Source organism: Silurus aristotelis (assembly GCF_946808225.1).
Source record: "Silurus aristotelis genome assembly, chromosome: 9".
NCBI lineage: Eukaryota > Metazoa > Chordata > Actinopteri > Siluriformes > Siluridae > Silurus > Silurus aristotelis.
This window is the reverse complement of record NC_139582.1, coordinates 29,560,418-29,579,206: the sequence shown is the minus strand read 5'-3', so window position 1 is coordinate 29,579,206 and position 18,789 is coordinate 29,560,418. Positions and strand designations below refer to the sequence as shown.

Genomic DNA, 18,789 nt, shown 5'->3' with positions numbered 1-18,789 from the left:
CAAGCCCGGGTAAATGGGGAGGGTTGCGTTAGGAAGGGCATCCAGCGTAAAACATGTGCCAAATCAAATATGCGGATCACAAATGAGAATTTCATACCGGATCGGTCGAGGCCCGGGTTAACAACGACCGCCACAGGTATCGTTAGCCGACAGGGTACCGGTGGAAATTGGGCTACTGTTGGCCGAAGGAGGAGAAGGAGAGGAGGAAGGCGTCTACAGAGACGGCAGGAAAAGGAGCAGTGTAGGAGAGTAGAGGTTCGGGTTGGTACTTTAAATGTTGGTACTATGACGGGTAAAGGGAGAGAGATAGCTGATATGATGGAGAGGAGAAAGGTAGATGTGTTGTGTGTTCAGGAGACCAAGTGGAAAGGGAGTAAGGCCAGGAACATTGGAGGTGGGTTTAAACTGTTTTATCATGGTATGGATGGGAAGAGAAATGGTGTAGGGGTGATTCTGAAGGAAGCGTACAGTAAGAGTGTAGTGGAGGTGAAGAGAGTTTCTGATAGGGTGATGATCGTGAAGGTGGAAGTTGAAGGGATGATGATAAATGTCATCAGTGCCTATGCTCCACAAGTTGGCTGTGAGATGGAGGAGAAAGAAAGATTCTGGAGTGAATTAGATGAAGTGGTAGATGGTGTACCTAGGAAAGAACGATTGGTGATTGGGGCAGACTTTAATGGGCATGTAGGTGAAGGGAACAGAGGTGATGAGGAGGTGATGGGTAGGTATGGTTTTAAGGAGAGGAATGTGGAAGGGCAGATGGTGGTAGATTTTGCTAAAAGGATGGAAATGGCAGTGGTGAACACGTATTTTAAGAAGAAGGAGGATCATAGGGTGACGTATAAGAGTGGAGGAAGGTGCACACAGGTGGATTATCTTCTGTGTAGGAGATGCAACCTGAAGGAGATTGGAGACTGTAAGGTGTTGGCGGGGGACAGTGTAGCTAGACAGCATCGGATGGTGGTCTGTAGGATGGTTTTGGAGGCGAAGAAGAAGAGGAGGAAAGTAAGGTTTGAAAGAAGAATAAGATGGTGGAAACTGAAGGAGGAAGAGTGTAGTGTGAGGTTCAGGGAAGAGGTCAGACAGGGGCTCGGTGGTGGTGAAGAGGTGCCGGATGATTGGGCAACTACTGCAGGAGTGATGAGGGAGGCAGCTAGAAAAGTACTTGGTGTGACATCTGGAAATAGAAAGCAAGACAAGGAGACGTGGTGGTGGAATGAGGAAGTGCAGGAGAGCATTAGGGGAAAGAGGTTGGCAAAACAGAAGTGGGATCGACAGATAGATGAGAAAAGTAGGCAGGAGTACAAGGAGATGCGGCAGCAGGTTAAAAGGGATGTGGCGAAAGCCAAGGAAAAGGCATATGAGGAACTGTATAAGAGGTTGGACACTAAGGAAGGAGAAAAGGATTTATACCGATTGGCCAAGCAGAGGGACCGAGCTGGGAAGGATGTACTGCAAGTTAGAGCAATAAAGGATAGAGAGGGAAATGTGTTGACTAGTGAGGAGAGTGTGTTGAGAAGATGGAGGGAGTATTTTGAGCAGCTGATGAATGAGGAAAATCAGAGAGAGAGAAGGTTGGAGGATGTGGAGTTGGTGAAGCAGGATGTAGATAGGATTAGTAAGGAGGAAGTGAGAGCAGCGATTAAGAGGATGAAGAATGGAAAGTCGGTTGGACCAGATGACATACCGGTAGAAGCGTGGAGATGTTTAGGAGAGATGGCAGTGGAGTTTTTACCCAGATTGTTTAACAGGATTCTGGAAGGGGAGAGGATGCCTGAGGAATGGAGAAGGAGTGTGCTGGTACCGATCTTTAAGCATAAGGGAGATGTGCAGACCTGCAGTAACTACAGGGGAATTAAGTTGATCAGTCACACCATGAAGTTATGGGAAAGAGTAGTGGAAGCCAGGTTGAGAGAAGAGGTGACCATCTGTGAGCAACAGTATGGTTTCATGCCGAGGAAGAGCACCACAGATGCCTTATTTGCTTTAAGGATGTTGATGGAGAAGTATAGAGAATGACAGAAGGAGCTGCATTGTGTATTTGTGGATTTAGAGAAAGCGTACGACAGGGTGCCGAGAGAGGAGTTGTGGTATTGTATGAGGAAGTCAGGTGTGTCAGAGAAGTATGTGAGGGTGGTGCAGGACATGTATGAGGACAGTGTGACGGCAGTAAAGTGTGCAGTAGGTACGACAGACTGGTTCAGGGTGAAGGTTGGACTGCATCAAGGATCGGCCCTGAGCCCTTTCCTGTTTGCAGTGGTGATGGACAGGTTGACGGACGAGGTCAGACAGGAGTCTCCCTGGACTATGATGTTTGCAGATGATATTGTGATTTGTGGTGAGAGTAGAGAGCAGGTTGAGAAGAGCCTGGAGAGGTGGAGATATGCGCTGGAGAGAAGGGGAATGAAAGTCAGTAGGAGTAAGACAGAGTACATGTGTGTGAATGAGAGGGAGGGCAGTGGAGTGATGCGGTTGCAGGGAGAAGAGGTGGAGAAGGTGGAGGAGTTCAGGTACCTGGGGTCAACAGTGCAAAGTAATGGAGAGTGTGTTAGGGAAGTAAAGAAAAGAGTGCAGGCAGGGTGGAGTGGGTGGAGAAGAGTGACAGGAGTGATTTGTGATAGAAGAGTATCTGCAAGAATGAAAGGGAAAGTTTATAGGACTGTGGTGAGACCTGCGATGTGGTATGGATTAGAGACAGTGGCATTGAGTAAAAGACAGGAGGTGGAGCTGGAGGTAGCAGAGCTGAAGATGTTGAGGTTTTCGTTGGGAGTGACGAGGATGGACAAGATTAGAAATGAGTTTATTAGAGGGACAGCACATGTAGGATGTTTTGGTGACAAGGTGAGGGAGGCGAGATTGAGATGGTTTGGACATGTGCAGAGAAGGGACATGAATTATATTGGTAGAAAAATGCTGAAGATGGAGCCACCAGGTAGGAGGAAAAGAGGAAGGCCAAGGAGGAGGTTCATGGATGTGGTGAGGGAAGACATGCAGGTAGTTGGTGTAAAAGAGGCAGATATAGAGGACAGGGTGGTATGGAGACAGATGATCCGCTGTGGCGACCCCTAATGGGAGCAGCCGAAAGAAGAAGAAGAAGAAGTCTATGTTCTATTGTGAATAAAAAAATACCCATAATTCAAATCACCAAATATTTAAAAAAGTAGCGAAAAAACTGACTACAAATGAACCTGGTATTTGTATGTCGCTGAGTGAGACAGCTCAACCAACGAGAAGAAAACAGAGGCAAACAGCTTTATAATAACCACAGAAGCTTGTGAATTGAAGTGTACCAAGAGGAGCAAAGAATAACAGGAGCAAATCTTTTTCATGTCTCTTCATCCTTTCCCCTTCAGTGACTTGGCTTTTCTGGAGGTTAGTGTATTTTTTCTTTTATACCTCTGTAGCAAAGGGTAAAATGAAACCTATAATGCTACTACTAACTAAATGTATTCACCTCTGCATCCTTTGGATATGGATTTTATAATAATCAAATTTTAAGGCAGAACAAACCCAGAATTTAGAATCGAGCTCTCGGACATGGAGGTACTGTGGCGGAGGTTTATCCTGTCACTCCCACTGGAGCTGTGTTGCATAAGTTTATTGACTGAAGTAAAACCCTACAGATATAAATGGATTACGGTGAGTTAATGTAATGGACAGAGTTCGGCTCTATCCCCTAAGCTGCTTTTGCACAGTAGGAAGGCACAGATCATGAGGCAGAATTTATATTGATGACGCTAGTAAAATGAACGAAGGAAGAAAGCATGACCGGGTGTGCTCTGATGACTGGGATTTGATTTTCCAGATCACAGCGTGTAATCTTCCTCTTCTTATACCAAAGGAACAATTACAGATTTGAATTAATTTTAAGAATTATATATACTGTTGATCCATTTATGCATTTGCATCTCACTTGCCTTAATGCGGTCATAAATAGCCTCTCTTTTTTGTTGGGGAAGTGCTAGCTCAACGGTCAAGGATCCGATGAGAAGGTCAGGGGTTCGAGCCAAGTTATCGCCAAGCTGCCACTCGTAGGACCCTTAAACAAGGCTTTTAACTCTCTGTGCTCCAGGGGCATTGTATCATGGATCACCCTGCGTTCTAACCCCAGGTTCCTCGTATAAAAGATTCTGACTCTGCTGTAAAAGTACAAAGTCCTCCATTAAAAAGTATTTTAAAAAGTCCTCCATACTGAAGACTTTCAATTGGGTGCAAAGCTCTGACACTGGAGACTCCTTACAAAAATAAATTAACAAATAAAAAACCCTAATCAACTTGCGATGTCAATCGTGAACAAATAGTTGAACTAAAACTGCCATTATAGAAATTCAATCAACACCTCGTGTCCAATCGGATCCAGGAGTTCATTATCCCTGTGGAATAAAATATAAAGAAAACCATATAAAAGCAGTGGCGTGTCATTTCACGTGACATTTATTAAAAGCATCCTACAAGAGAAAAACACAACGCAAACACCGATAACTGACATTCAAATGACCTGTACAATTAGGTTTATGCAGTAACATGCATCAGATACATTACAACGTTATAATTATCGTTAATATACTCGTCAACTTATATCGATACATGAAACAATAAAAGACACTTTTCGTGGGTCACACGTAGCTTGGCGTTTGGGGTTATCGTTCGCTCGAACCCACAACCTGAACTACTCAAATAGAACAAGGTTGACTATAAAAGAAACGTGGCACTCGATACACCACTCCTACAGTACGAAAATGTTTGTTTCAAAAAAAAATAATAAAATAAAAAAAAAAAAGCCCTCCGGATCATTTAGACCTTTCAGAAGGTACCAGGTCTTATTAGGTGGTGCAAATGTCCAAAATCCAAAAACCTTTTTTGAGCCCTATTAAATATAAAACATAGGCCACTGGTTTACTTCGAGTAAATGACGAACCATCTCAGCAGTTCCTACGGCTATTTCCTAGCACACATTACACACAGGTAAACAAAGACTCGGCTTTCGGTACTTTGGAGCATGTCCTGTGTTTGAGGGAGAAAAAAAAAAGCCACGGCCAAAGGCAACACATGCTTTCATATACCGTTATATATATTACACAGATGCACCATACAGAGATGCCCTGTGGAGGGGCAGCACCGGAGGAAGGGGTGGGCCATGGAGTTCATCTTTCCCAGACCTGGGATAAACTTCATTTTTTGGGAGAGTTAAAAATAATAGATAACGGAACAATGTCGTAAACAATGCGTTTGACTGTTTGAGGCAACCTTGCGAGCAAAAATCTATCAACAGCCATTTGTTTATTAGCAAGGACATCTGCCATTTTTGGAGTTTGAAGTTAAAAAGGCAATAAAAAAATTATTGTGATTCATAAACACTACAATGTCAGCCAGCTAGATAGCTGAAGCAGCTCAGGGAGTTGAGTTGCGCATATGTGTTGTGGAGTTCGTTCTGAAATAGTGCGGAACTTAAGATATATGCGCTCCTCAGTCAATTTCTCAGGAGATACCCATTTTATATGATCGAAAACGTTTTTAATCAAGTCAGTCCTTTTCTGTCAAGTCTGAACTGGACGTACAGAAAATGGGGAATCTGCAGAACCAGACTCTGAATACAAGGGACTTTCCTCATATCAATTTAGACATAACTTGTCGAGTTGCAAATTATTCGCATAGTAATTTTGCCAAAAATTAGTCACCAATTTGAATCTGGTCCTCATTTACAACTATAGCTAACTAGCTGTAAAAATGGCTCACAACATACTAACAAGAAAACGTTACTTAAAACAGTTCACTTTGCACCAAAAGTTCTCCAACTGGTACAGAAAAAATGCCCCGTACCGTCCAATTGGCCACTACCAATTTATTTAAAAGCATGTTGCCTCAAAAACAAAATAGCTATAAGTCTGGCCTAAAACAAAAACCAACATGTAAAGCCATTTCTACAAGCACCCCCTCACCCAAACACATTTCCCAATATTCTTCTCTGCCCAAAGTTCCCAAAGGCACATTAATTCCATTCTTTGAAGGATTATTAGAGCGAATTGGTGTCGTCAAATGAGTCCTATAAATAAATAAGCCTTTTCACATTGAATTATTCTTCATCACAGTTAGCCATGTTAGCTGCCACATGAACTCCGGCATAAACCTTTTCACCCCAAAATTAATTTTTTCATAAAGCAGACATAAATATGATGCAATGGGTTTGCGGAATCAGTCCAAAAACCGTTTTCAATACGAATTCATGGGGTTTCAGTTGGATGCGTGTGAAAACCCAGATAAAAACAAAACAAATATAAACGCCATTCACATTCAATTGAGCCCTTTTGCTGGAAGCTCAGAATAACAGAAAAAAAGTGTCTGTTTTTATCCCAGGTCTGATCTTTGAATGCTAGCACCCAATTGGACCAAAAGCTCAACTGCTGGACCAGTTTGAGATGAAACGTGGTCAGATGTATCAGAAAAGCATTAAGAATTCTTTCAAAATGGAAATCGGACGCAGCAAAAATAGTCGTCATTCAAGGTTTCGCCAATCAAATCTATCCTTTTGTAGAACCTAAGTAAAGCTTCCCAGTTCTCAAACCAGTCCAACATCTGTTGAAAGCCAACAAAACACCAATCACACCAAATACACAGTATGGTTACTGAAAAAGGCAAATACGACTCCAGGAAACAGGGAGGAGAAATGATGTACAGTAGCAATTTTGAGATGCAGTCCTTGGTGTAACTGTGAAACCACTGGCAGTTGAAAGTCTTTGTAGACATCTCTATCGGTAAGGGTTTAGAACAACAAGGGCAGACTTGAAAGGTTGCTATAAGGGTCTTGCATTGTGCGTGCAAATAAATAGTCTACATTGGAGAAGGATGGACTGATAACAATACACGCTGCATTCCACACCAAAGCATAACTTACTCGCACTCACTGCTTATGCTAAGGTGTCGACAGCACTAACAGCACCGAAAGCAGGCACGGTTCCAGGGTTAAATGTAATGTACGTATCTTGTTAATTGCTTTTGCAAATCTATTGACATTTGCAGTACTGAAGTTTTGACGGTATTGCTGGTCTGCCGATACGCAGACAAGCCCTCTAACCGATTCCGGTCTGCGAAACCATATTGAGGATTCAACAAACAATTTTTTATATATTGCAAGGCTTATTGCAATTGCAATATTGAGCAAAAATTACTACAATATGGTATTTGGTTCGTCTTGCATCCCCAGAGTTCCCCACAGTCAATGGATTACAAGGTCAGCAAGACACAGAACCTTGTGATCTATGTGCGGTTGAAAGGAATACACTTGGGACAAGCCGAGTCTAAAGTCTCTGCGTGTCTATATATATATATATATATATATATATATATATATATATATATATATATATATATATATATATATATATACAGTGAGGAAAATAAGTATTTGAACACCCTGCTATTTTGCAAGTTCTCCCACTTAGAAATCATGAAGGGGTCTGAAATTGTCTTCGTAGGTGCATGTCCACTGTGAGAGACATAATCTAAAAAAAAAATCCTATTTTAATAGTTTAAAATAGTTATAAACTATTTATTTGTATGATACAGCTGCAAATAAGTATTTGAACACCTGTCTATCAGCTAGAATTCTGACCCTCAAAGACCTGTTAGTCTGCCTTTAAAATGTCCACCGCCACTACATTTATTATCCTAAATTAGATGCACCTGTTTGAGGTCGTTAGCTGCATAAAGACACCTGTCCACCCCATACAATCAGTAAGACTCCAATTACTAACATAACCAAGACCAAAGAGCTGTCCAAAGACACTAGAGACAAAATTGTACACCTCCACAAGGCTGGAAAGGGCTACGGGGAAATTGCCAAGCAGCTTGGTGAAAAAAGGTCCACTGTTGGAGCAATCATTAGAAAATGGAAGAAGCTAAACATGACTGTCAATCTCCCTCGGACTGGGGCTCCATGCAAGATCTCACCTCGTGGGGTCTCAATGATCCTAAGGAAGGTAAGAAATCAGCCCAGAACTACACGGGAGGAGCTGGTCAATGACCTGAAAAGAGCTGGGACCACCATTTCCAAGGTTACTGTTGGTAATACACTAAGACGTCATGGTTTGAAATCATGCATGGCACGGAGGGTTCCCCTGCTTAAACCAGCACATGTCCAGGCACGTCTTAAGTTTGCCAATGACCATTTGGATGATCCAGAGGAGTCATGGGAGAAAGTCATGTGGTCAGATGAGACCAAAATAGAACTTTTGGGTCATAATTCCACTAAACGTGTTTGGAGGAAGAAGAATGATGAGTACCATCCCAAGAACACCATCCCTACTGTGAAGCATGGGGGTGGTAGCATCATGCTTTGGGGGTGTATTTCTACACAAGGGACAGGGCGACTGCACTGTATTAAGGAGAGGATGACCGGGGCCATGTATTGCGAGATTTTGGGGAACAACCTCCTTCCCTCAGTTAGAGCATTGAAGATGGATCGAGGCTGGGTCTTCCAACATGACAATGACCCGAAGCACACAGCCAGGATAACCAAGGAGTGGCTCTGTAAGAAGCATATCAAGGTTCTGGCATGGCCTAGCCAGTCTCCAGACCTAAACCCAATAGAGAATCTTTGGAGGGAGCTCAAACTCTGTGTTTCTCAGTGACAGGCCAGAAACCTGACTGATCTAGAGAAGATCTGTGTGGAGGAGTGGACCAAAATTCCTCCTGCAGTGTGTGCAAACCTGGTGAAAAACTACAGGAAACGTTTGACCTCTGTAATTGCAAACAAAGGTTCCTGTACCAAATATTAACATTGACTTTCTCAGGTGTTCAAATACTTATTTGCAGCTGCATCATACAAATAAATAGTTAAAAAAATCATACATTGTGATTTCTGGATTTTTATTTTTAGATTATGTCTCTCACAGTGGACATGCACCTACGATGACAATTTCAGACCCCTCCATGATTTCTAAGTGGGAGAACTTGCAAAATAGCAGGGTGTTCAAATACTTATTTTCCTCACTGTATATATATATATATATATATATATATATATATATATATATATATATATATATATATATATATATATATATATATATATATATATGTATATATATATACATATATATATATATAGATAACTTCATTTCTTTTTAAAAATATGCTGAAATTTCATTGATGGCAACGTTGGTTCTTTTTGGGAATATTCTTATGGCAAGTTCTTGTTGGGGTCAATGGGGTTACTATTTGAAGTAACTGGAGAAGACTAGGTGGTGGAAGCTTTGGCATTCTCGGCTTGGGATGGTGATCCGGAAGTAGCTCTAGACTGGCAGAACTCCTTAATGGTGACGGTAAGATGGTTACTCGCAACATTGGCAACAACAACATTGGCGCAGCTCGGTGTCCGCTTAGGATGCCAGTCAGGGTCACCTCGTTCTGGCACAGTGCCATCACAGGAGGGATCGGATCTCGGAAAATGGCGGCGTGGCTTTCTTTTCCTGCCCCTAGCCACACAGGGGAGATTCGGTGCCCTCGCTTTTTTCTCTTCTGGTGAGGGCGATAATGAAGAAGACGACGAGAGCGGGGGAGAGGAAGGTAGACAAGGTGCCGAAGATCCAGTTACGGTGCTGGTAGATTGATTATGAGCTTCGGATGAGGTTTCTGTGCCGAGTGCCGAAGATGAAGTTGCAGAGAGCTGCGCTTGTTGTCGACGAGGCTGGTTTTGTGGTGAAGTGGAAGCATCACTGTCAGGAGAAGGAGGTGACTGGACCTGAACCCTGGAAGAATCTGCTGAGGAATGGCCTCTGGTTTTACTTCCGACAGCAGATCCCGTTCTCGTACCAGTTGACGCTGAAGCAGGACGACATGGCTGGAGCCCGAATGGTTGGCCATACATAGGAAAGCCAGGCATCTTCATGGGAGGTTGAAACGGCTTGTAAGGCATGTCCCCTTGCCTCTTCCCGATGATGCGATTCCGAGATGGGATGTGCGCCCTTCCTTGGTGTCCTTTGTTCGTCCCACCGCCAAACTTATCAATAACTTTTAAGTTAAGAATGATGCGACCGCGCTTGACCTCACGTGGCTTGACTCTGCGGTTCAAAATGCGCACAGTCTCAGAAAACGGAGAGATCGGCAGGCGGGAGACGATCGAGGAACCATTTGGGTTTGCTGAGGGGTCGGGTCGGGGCAAAGGTCGGCGGGACATGCGGTGGCAACGATGGATGTCTTTTTTGAGCTTGTGCGAGGCAGCCAAAGAGTGCAACCTTGGTGTTGGTGCCAGGGATGACGATGGCGGAGGGTTAGGAAGACCTGGGGAGGGGGAGGAGGAGCTTGAAGGGGCTTGACGAGTACTGGAGCTCCGAATCGACGTGTCCACTGCTTGAGCACGTGCCTGTGGGGAAATTTAAATTTTTTTTTACACTGGTTTACGTAACCTAAATGTGTACATTATAAAGATAAGATGTATTAACATTGTAAAAAATCAAGGAGATACTTTAATCTTTCTAAAGAGGTTCTACTTGGGGAGGTTCAAATGAAAGCCACATGTAGTTGAACAATATTTTAGTCTGAGTATATATATATATATGATTTAACCTGGTGAACTTTCTTGCTGCTTAAATACATTATATAGAGAACAAAAATAATATGTCTAACTCCAACACCAGTATGTTCTTTAACACAGGGTACTTTCTAGAACTCCTGATCAAAATGCCTCAATGTTGTTTGGATGTTAAAGGTGCAGCACTCAAACCAGGTTTCCAGGTTTTTTCTGGAGCTTTCTCTCCAGCGTTACTGATCCCACAGGGCTGGGATGACATTTATACACATTCATTGTCTCTGACTATGAAAACAACTACTGAAGTTCCCCAGTCAGCACACTCGAGCCAAGGCTAAGGAAACTTCCCAAATCCTCCATGGCATAAAGACACCAGCAGCGTTTATTAGACTATTTGCCATGTAATGAAGGTCGTTATTCTTGGGAAACGCAGGGCAGGATGGACAGCTAAATGTTTTCATTCAAAATAAAGAGCATTGATGTGGAACGAAGAAAAATTCGAACCTTGAGCACAAAGTTTTTTGGTTTCGGTCCCCGCTTCTTCGGGCCGTAGAGCTCTTGTTCACGTTCCCTGTAGAGACGAGGGAAAATTGCATTATTATACTGTAAGGTATATACAATTTGGTGAGAAGGAGAATGAAGCTAGATAGGCAGGAACATCAATAGGGTTTAAACTGCTTGAGTGATCTGATTGTATCCATCTACATTTTTTACAATGCAGCATCATAACCAGGCATTCTCATTTCTCTTATCCACTTGCTAAAGTTTATTGTTTCACCAACACTTTATTCTGCATGTTTGTGTTCCTGGATCATACCCGACGAATGGGAGGTAAAAAAAACTTTCTAAAAAAGTTTTGTTTTACTGGAAGCTCCGCCGTGGGCAAATAAAATGTCTTTTGAGTGTTTTTAAAAGTATCTGTTTTCCTACCGGATTAAAATGTAAAGTGACTTGTGGTAGGAAACAAACAAGAAAAAAGTAAAAACTGTGATTGAGTACAATGGCTGATCTGGGAACAGTGCATTTTTTTTTTTTTTTTTAAATATAAAGACTAATTGTGGAACCTACTTCTGCTCGAACGCCGTGATGAGCCGAGCGTCCAGGATGTTCTCCTCGGGTTCCCATGTGCTGTACCTGCAAATCGAACCCGATCATAACAACGGCGTTAATGATTAAAGGTTAATCCGTGCGTCTTTGAGTGCAGATGGCGGTGACATGAAGTTTACAACACGCCAATTTGATAAAAATTTGATTCAATCTTAACTTACTTCAGCGCCCATCCTTTCCATTTCACCAAGTATTCAATGTTGCCCTTGTGGAACAAGAAAACAGCACAAATTACTCATGTTGAACAAAAACCACTTATACAATTTGCCCCTTTATTCAACAATCAACAGTCATTTCATCTTGAGTTCTCATAGAAAATGGAAAAGTGGTAGCTCACTGGATAAGATGTTAGACTTCCGATTGGAAGGTCTTGAGTTCAAATCCCTGAGCTGCCACTGCTGTGGCCTTGAGCGAGGCTCTTAACCCTCAATTGCTCATCGTCTCATCGCTGGTCGTCTGAGACAAATTTTTAAAATCCTATAATCCAAGGGTAAAATCTGAAGACTTTGATTGGCGGTTTGTTCGCAGACAGGCGATTAACAGCCGTCACAATCATTTTTTGACTCTTTCCTGTGGATGACTTCTCCTACACCGACTGTAAAACCAAGAACCAATAGGAACCTGATGACGCAATTAAAGTGACAAATTTAAACCACTTTGGGGGAGAAAAAGTGTCGGCCGGACGGTACAGCCGTCTGTCGTCACCAACCTCAAGGGAACCTCCTTATTCGGGTTCTCCACAGTCCTTTGTACGAAACATGGACACTTTTTTGATTTCTTGTCAGTCCACAGTCGTTTCCTGACATCAACACCAACGTTTGGTTGTTTTCAGCATTGAAAACAAATGTAGAAGTTACCAGTGTGCAACGTTTTCAAGAATCATTTTGCCAAACACGCTCAGTCTGATAGCGGACGTGACGCCGATATCTGATATGGTACCATTTCTATAGTGTTCGCTTCAATACTTGCTTTATTTGCATTCGTTCCTACGTTCAACTGCTTCGTTCTAGTCAGAGGTTAAACAGAGCGGTTTTCGCAGGGGAGCGATGGGATTAGGGTTTTAAAACAAAACAGACCACCAGACCTCCACTATCAGACCTGAGGTAATGAGGGCGGCCATCTTGGACATCCAAAAATCCAAAAAGTTTGGAGGAATCAAAGATATACACAAAAGTTATATAGATGACGGGATCGTAAGAAATCATTTTGTCAAGGAAAAGTGTGTGTGTTGTCTGGTGGCACTTTCAGGACTTTGGTTCCTCTCCTGTTCTTGTCCTGTGACTGTGCAATAAGCATGTCATGATGCAGTCATACACACTACAGGCTGGATGATTAGTGGTGGTGGTGATGCGTGTTGTGTGTGTGTGTGTGTGTGTGTGTGTGTGTGTGTGTGTGTGTGTGTGTGTGTGATATGATTCATTGAATGGCTCAAGAAGGTCACATCACAGAGCTTGCTCATGCACACTGCGGCTTGCTTGCACGGATTCCGTGGCTGCATGCTGTGCACTTTTTTCTTCGTGCAAACCCACACACACACACACACACACACACACACACACACACACACACACACACACACACTTGTTCTTTTTTTTTCCACCAGTGTGGGTGCTGTGATCGATGCATCCGTGCACGCGCCGAGCTTCAAGCGTCGATTCCGCGCGCGCGCTCTGTTTCTTTAATCGCTATTGACGATCGAAATATTGTTTTGCGTGCGATGCACACGGATGGGGTGAAAATCCGCCAAAAACTAGGCCTCCCTCCTTTCTTCCCCTCCCTCCTTTTTAGTTAAAGGGGCTCGAGCGCCTCGGTTCCTTCTCCCCCTCCCTCCCTCCCTCCCTCCCTCCCTCCCTCTCTCTCCCTCTCTCTCCTTTTTTTCTTTCTCAGCGCGCGCCTGCTTAAATAATAATAATAATAATTAAAAAAGAAACCAACGCCCGCCGCTTCCTCACCTTTCGCACGCGGCGCTTGAGGATCGCCTCGGCGGCAAAAACTCGGTCCCCGATCGCCGTCAGCTCCATGCTTTTTACTCCGGTTTTCTCTTCCCCCCCGGACGATTCCTTTTCTCCCGCTGTCCAGGCGGCGGCGACACACACTCACACTTACTCACTCTCACTCTCACTCTCACACACACACACACACACACACACACACGGCTGACATGGGAGCAACCAAAGAGAGAGGAGAGGAAAGAGAGCATCGCGTCACGTGTTTCAGGTCAGGTCACTCCTCCTTGTAACCCCTGGCAACGTCTTTAAAGGCAGGAATTAAACATAAACTTTTAATAGAATGTTCCAATTTTATCGAGTTTTATATAAAAACGCTTTAAACTCACAACAGGATTCGTTTTTGACCAATCAGGAAGATTATCCGGGTCTTAAAAAAAAACATTTTTTTTTTTAGTACAACCTAACCTTAAAGCGCTACTATCTGGTAGTATTCCCGCCTTTTTTGTGGCGGACATTCAACGCTGATTGGTTAAATCGGGAGGCGGGGTGTGTTTCCAAAAATCTCATTTGTTGGCCCGTGCGTCACTCAAAAGCGGGTAAAGTGTGTCAAGGATGGTGGAGTGGAAGTTCTGTCAAAAGTGAGAGCAGCAGCTGCAGCTCATCCATCCGTCAGCCGATAATCCCGAGCGGAGGAAGCGGCCTGGTTAACTCCGCGGTAAGAGGATTAACGCTGCATGTATTCATGCATCAATGTAAAAATAAAGATATGACGCTGAAATAAAAGTGATCCGTGCTGTGGGTTTGGTGTCTCGTGAAGACATGGTGGTTCAGGGCCAGTCTGGAGTTTGTTCTCGGTTTAAACGTGTTTGTTTAATGGAAACCAGACTTTATTTCGTTTTTCTTTTGGTAAAACATGACAGGAAAATTGTGTTTGCGTTCGATTCTGCACATTCATTACACCCGTGTCACTGTGTTTCTGCTAAACTTGTTACTTTCACTTTCAGCTGTTTGTGTATTTGGGCTAGAACAAAAGCCACGCCCACTCACCATATAAGGACATCTGACCTGGAACTACAGTCTAACCTCAGTCACCTCCAAACTTCAACATCTACAGGGTTAAAGTTCAAAGTGACACTAAAACGCCGGACCTACGTTCTAATCAGTAAAGAAGAACCGATACACAATCAGTGTGCACAGGCTGATCAGGTCATATACAGGATTCCGTAGATCAATTTTACGAAGCATCCCCTCGAACCGAAGTGAAGATCTCGGCCAATTGTCTGCTGTCAAAGTTAAAGACAATAAATGGTGTAGCTGTAATACAGTGGTGCGCTTGGAGACCCGTAGGACTTCCTAACAGTAAACCAAAGGTGCTTGGACCCCTAAGATCGCCACTTACAGCTACATGTGTGTGTCTTGATAGTGTTAGTAATGCAAAGCAGGGCTTCGACCCCTAGGATTGCGACTCGCACTACACATGGGTTTCATGACAGCATTAGTAATCCAACGCAGGACTTCGACCCCGACGATTGCATCTCACAGCTACAATGATGTCAAAGCGAAGCCTCTTTATTACTGTCTTTTCTTTTAGATCAAAATGGATTTACTGGGACGCTTCATCGGGACAGTGAGCAATGTGTTCACCAACCCATACCGGGTCCGGGAGGTCGAGCTGTCCAAGTACAGGACGAAGGTCAAGATGCAGCAGGACGGGAGGACGGTGCTCTACAGGGACACTTCCTCTAAATCCTGGGACTGCGTCCTCATCATGTCTGACAACAACGTTATGGCACTGAGGTCTGTGTTGGAGCGTTTTTTTCCCTCTAAATGTCTAAAACCAGGTTTGAGCAGAATGTACAAAATGGGCTGGTTGCCATCTGAACTAAACATGAAATTTGCTTGTACCGCATATAGAGAGCATCAGAAACCTGAAATGCAGGTTCATCAGGCTTTATGTTAAACGGAGCGTATAGTGTGTGTGTGTGTGTGTGTGTGTGTGTGTGTGTGTGTGTGTGGAGCAATAACAATTCATAGCATGCATTTTTTTCCCGCCACTCACCTCAGGTTGTTCCAGGTGACGTCGGAGGAAGACGCCACAAACTGGTTCCCTCAGTATGCCCTCAAGCTCCGCCCCTTTTATGAAACCCTCCGCCCGCCCCTCAAACCCGAGACGCTGCAGCAGATTGTCGATTGTCTACGGAACCATCCGGACTGGAGCTCCGCCCACATTGCCGTGGATACCGGTCTGCGTGAATGCTTGAAGCACAACCATGTACTGGGGTGAGGTGGTGGGATTCGGGGGGTGGGGTGGGGGCAAAGGTCAAAGTTTAGATTAAATTTGTTTTTTTGGGAGGATATTTTGGATTCAAATTGATGTACTTATGAGCATGTGGACCACTTTTTAGTCAGATGAACATACGGGACGCTCAAGGCCAGACACCGCTGCACCTGGCGTGCGAGCGCGGTGAGGTGAGCTGCGTGCGAGAGCTGATCGAGGAATGCCAGGCTCGCACTGACATCCGAGATAAGAAGGGCAACACGCCGATGCACTGTGCAGCCAAGCAGGACTCGGCAGTCGTCGTGGAGGTGAGTGGCGTTGCATCTGGAATCACCTGAAATTTAACTGTGTACAATCACATACGATCTCCCGTGTGCTCTCAGGTCCTGTGCTCTCAGCTGTGCGCCGGTGTAAACGAGTTGAACCTGGCCGGAGAGACACCGATGCACGTCGCGTGCCGGTTAGGAAAGACCGATACGGCCAGGGCGCTGATGGGAGGCGGGGCTCGGAGCGACATCGTCGGGGGCGTCGGCTACCCGATCCACATGGCCATGAAGTACAGCTCCAAGGGGTGAGGATATTTTCCTCAGTGTATGTTGGTATTAGTCCACCCTCTATAAAGGCCCCATAATCAGAGGTGTTTTCTGAGGAAAGTTAGATGTGAAGGACGGAAAGTTGGAACTTCTTGAACGGCATTTATAGCGCATATGTGGAGATTTGTATTACTTTTAATTACCAATGAAATATAAACTATCCATTCAATTCTCTTTCTCTTTTTCTCTGTCCAGCTGCGCAGAGGTCATTCTGGCTGCCGATCCGAATCAGCTCCAGGCCGAGGACCCGGTGTACGGCGGAACCCCTCTCCACTGGGCCAAAAACGCAGAAGTCAGCCGCACTTCCACAGTTCAACATTAAAACGTGCTTTTTTTTATTATTATTATTTATTTATTTATTTTTTGGTCTGATGTTTTTATTCCCGTTCCACGTGCAGATGAGTCGCCTCCTGCTGGACCACGAGTGCAACGTAAACTACCTCAGCAAAACCGGCGAAAGTCCGTTACACATCCTGAGCAAGAAGGGGCGCTACGATGCCGCCATGGCGCTGCTCATTCACGGAGCCAACCCTAACATCAGGTGTGTGGACGGGAACACGGCTCTGCACCTGGCCATGAAGGTGCGTTGTGTGTTTGTGTGAGGGAAAGTGTGTGTCTTTGTGTGCGTGCGTGTGTCGGTGAGAAATTTTAATTGTTTTATTTTCCTAAGCAGTTGGACCACATGGACCTAATAAAAGCATTGATCGTTTTCGGAGCTGACATGGAGATCCACAACAACCTGGGCGAGACACCAGGCTTGATCGCGGCCCGCTCCAGCAAGGGTCAGAGAGAAACAGGCTTGGGGGGCGCTTATGCATGTTGTGTGTGTGTGTGTGTGTGTGTGTGTGTGTGTGTGTGTGTGTTATATATATATATATATATATATATATATGCATACTAGACTTTCTGTAACACACTCTGGCAGTGTACATTTTTATATTATGTGATTTATTAATATTATTATTGGTCTCACTGCATGGTGTTTCCAAGGGTTTCTGTTTTGTCGAATCAACAGAATTTCTACGAACAGGAACTCGGTGGAAATCCCGTCTTAATCCCTGTAGAGCCCCAAAGTTTGCATGAATACAATCAAATTGTAACCCATTTTCGCCCAAAAATCAACATTTTCTTTCTTCACATTTAATTGACATCTCTATTATTAGGAACAGAATTATTAATTACGGAACCAACAGGGAGCAGAAAAATTTAATAAAATACAAATAATAAGCTTGAGCATAAATGGGTTCAGTTTATTTAACATTCTCTCTCTCTCTCTCTCTCTCTCTCGCTCTCTCTCTCTCTCTCTCTCTCTCATATTCCTCCCATTACCCTCCATTTCCTCTCCTGGTGTGTGTGTGTTAATGCATGTGTGTGTGTGTGTGTGTGTGTGTTGTACATCTGCATGTTTCGAACCCTTGGCTTTGCTTAAAGGCCCCAACCGTAAGGTGTTGCTGAAGATGCTGCAGTGCGTCGGGGTGGAGCGATGCGGCCCGCCCTCCCCCGACTTCCCAACCCATATCACCAAAAGACCAACACCCCTGTCTATAGGTAAAAAAAACAAAAAAAAAAACACACCTAACTAAGCTCCTCCCTCCTCCTGGACTTTAGATCCTTCTCCATCTTCCTGCATCCTCTCATGTCTGTTTCTGTCAGTATGTAAGTCTCTATAAGTATTGCTAATATTCCAACCTCAATTTTCAAAAAGTTGGAACTAAAATGTCAATAAAAACAGAATGCAATGATGCGCAAATCTCAAACTAATATTTTTTTCACAATAGAGCATAGAAAACATAAAATGTTTAAACTGAGAATATTTACCATTTTAAGGAAAAAACAAGGTTGTTTTAATTTTGGCTGCAAAACGTCTCAAAAACGTTGGGACAGGGCCACGTTTACCACCGTGTAGCATCATGTCTTCTGTCGGAATACATTTGCGAACCGAGGAGACCAGTTGCTTAATTTTTGGGAGAGGAATGTTGTCCCATATGTGTCTGATACAGGATCAGAGCTTCTCAACAGTTCTGGGTTTCCTTTGTTGTGTTTTTTGTTTGACGCACCTGATGTTTTTAAATGGAAAAAGGTCCAGACTGCAGGCAGGTCAGTTCAGCACCCGGACTCTTTATACTACAAAGTCATGCTATTGTAATAGATGCAGTATGCAATTAGCAAGGCCTTTAAGGAAAAAGACTTTCTGGATGTAAGCATTTGTTGCTCTAAAACCTGTCTATAGCATTCAGCCTTTCCGAATGTGCGAGCTGCTCGTTCCACAGGCACTAATGCACTCCTGTACCGTCAGAGATACCAGCGCTGATAACAAGCCAGATGGTCCCTTTCCTC

At 43.9% G+C, this 18,789-nt stretch overlaps 2 protein-coding genes across 8 annotated transcripts in view; one reads left to right on the top strand and one right to left on the bottom strand.

Moving 5' to 3' along the window:
- Nucleotides 1-4,416: 4,416 nt before the first annotated feature.
- Nucleotides 4,417-13,718, bottom strand: cbx6a (chromobox homolog 6a). 2 transcript variants are annotated; one of them, XR_014534900.1, is made up of 6 exons: nucleotides 13,585-13,718; nucleotides 11,794-11,837; nucleotides 11,594-11,659; nucleotides 11,030-11,096; nucleotides 9,091-10,360; nucleotides 4,417-7,312 (listed from the first exon to the last, which is right to left on the bottom strand). XR_014534900.1 is itself a non-coding variant. In XM_083549741.1 (5 exons), the coding sequence occupies exons 1-5, from the start codon at nucleotides 13,651-13,653 to the stop codon at nucleotides 9,236-9,238; spliced, it is 1,371 nt and encodes a 456-aa protein (XP_083405867.1). In that variant the 5' UTR covers nucleotides 13,654-13,718; the 3' UTR covers nucleotides 9,088-9,235. The 2 variants fall into 2 exon arrangements, 1 of the variants encoding a protein (XP_083405867.1); XM_083549741.1 differs by lacking the exon at nucleotides 4,417-7,312 and having other exon boundaries at nucleotides 9,088-10,360.
- A 33-nt stretch (nucleotides 13,719-13,751) lies between these two features.
- pla2g6 (phospholipase A2, group VI (cytosolic, calcium-independent)) overlaps nucleotides 13,752-18,789 on the top strand; it is a 10,012-nt gene continuing 4,974 nt past the window's right edge. For 2 of the 6 annotated variants that reach the window (XM_083549725.1, XM_083549723.1), the window contains exons 1-9: nucleotides 13,848-14,296; nucleotides 15,173-15,378; nucleotides 15,646-15,861; nucleotides 15,987-16,167; nucleotides 16,243-16,430; nucleotides 16,648-16,744; nucleotides 16,851-17,033; nucleotides 17,126-17,234; nucleotides 17,884-18,000. In XM_083549725.1, coding sequence (XP_083405851.1) covers nucleotides 15,179-15,378; nucleotides 15,646-15,861; nucleotides 15,987-16,167; nucleotides 16,243-16,430; nucleotides 16,648-16,744; nucleotides 16,851-17,033; nucleotides 17,126-17,234; nucleotides 17,884-18,000 — 1,291 coding nt within the window. In that variant the 5' untranslated portion in view covers nucleotides 13,848-14,296; nucleotides 15,173-15,178. Of the gene's footprint in view, nucleotides 14,297-15,172; nucleotides 15,379-15,645; nucleotides 15,862-15,986; nucleotides 16,168-16,242; nucleotides 16,431-16,647; nucleotides 16,745-16,850; nucleotides 17,034-17,125; nucleotides 17,235-17,883; nucleotides 18,001-18,789 lie in introns of all 6 variants that reach the window. The other 4 variants (XM_083549728.1, XM_083549727.1, XM_083549726.1 and 1 more) reach the window with 3 other exon arrangements.

What these genes read in the sequence shown, in the direction of transcription:
- cbx6a (XM_083549741.1), bottom strand. Translation starts at nt 13,653, where the DNA reads ATGGAGCTGACGGCGATCGGGGACCGAGTTTTTGCCGCCGAGGCGATC. An exon ending in TCAAGCGCCGCGTGCGAAAG is followed by an intron (nt 11,838 to 13,584) that starts GTGAGGAAGCGG and finishes TTGTTCCACAAG; the next exon opens with GGCAACATTGAATACTTGGT. An exon ending in ATCACGGCGTTCGAGCAGAA is followed by an intron (nt 11,097 to 11,593) that starts GTAGGTTCCACA and finishes TCGTCTCTACAG; the next exon opens with GGAACGTGAACAAGAGCTCT.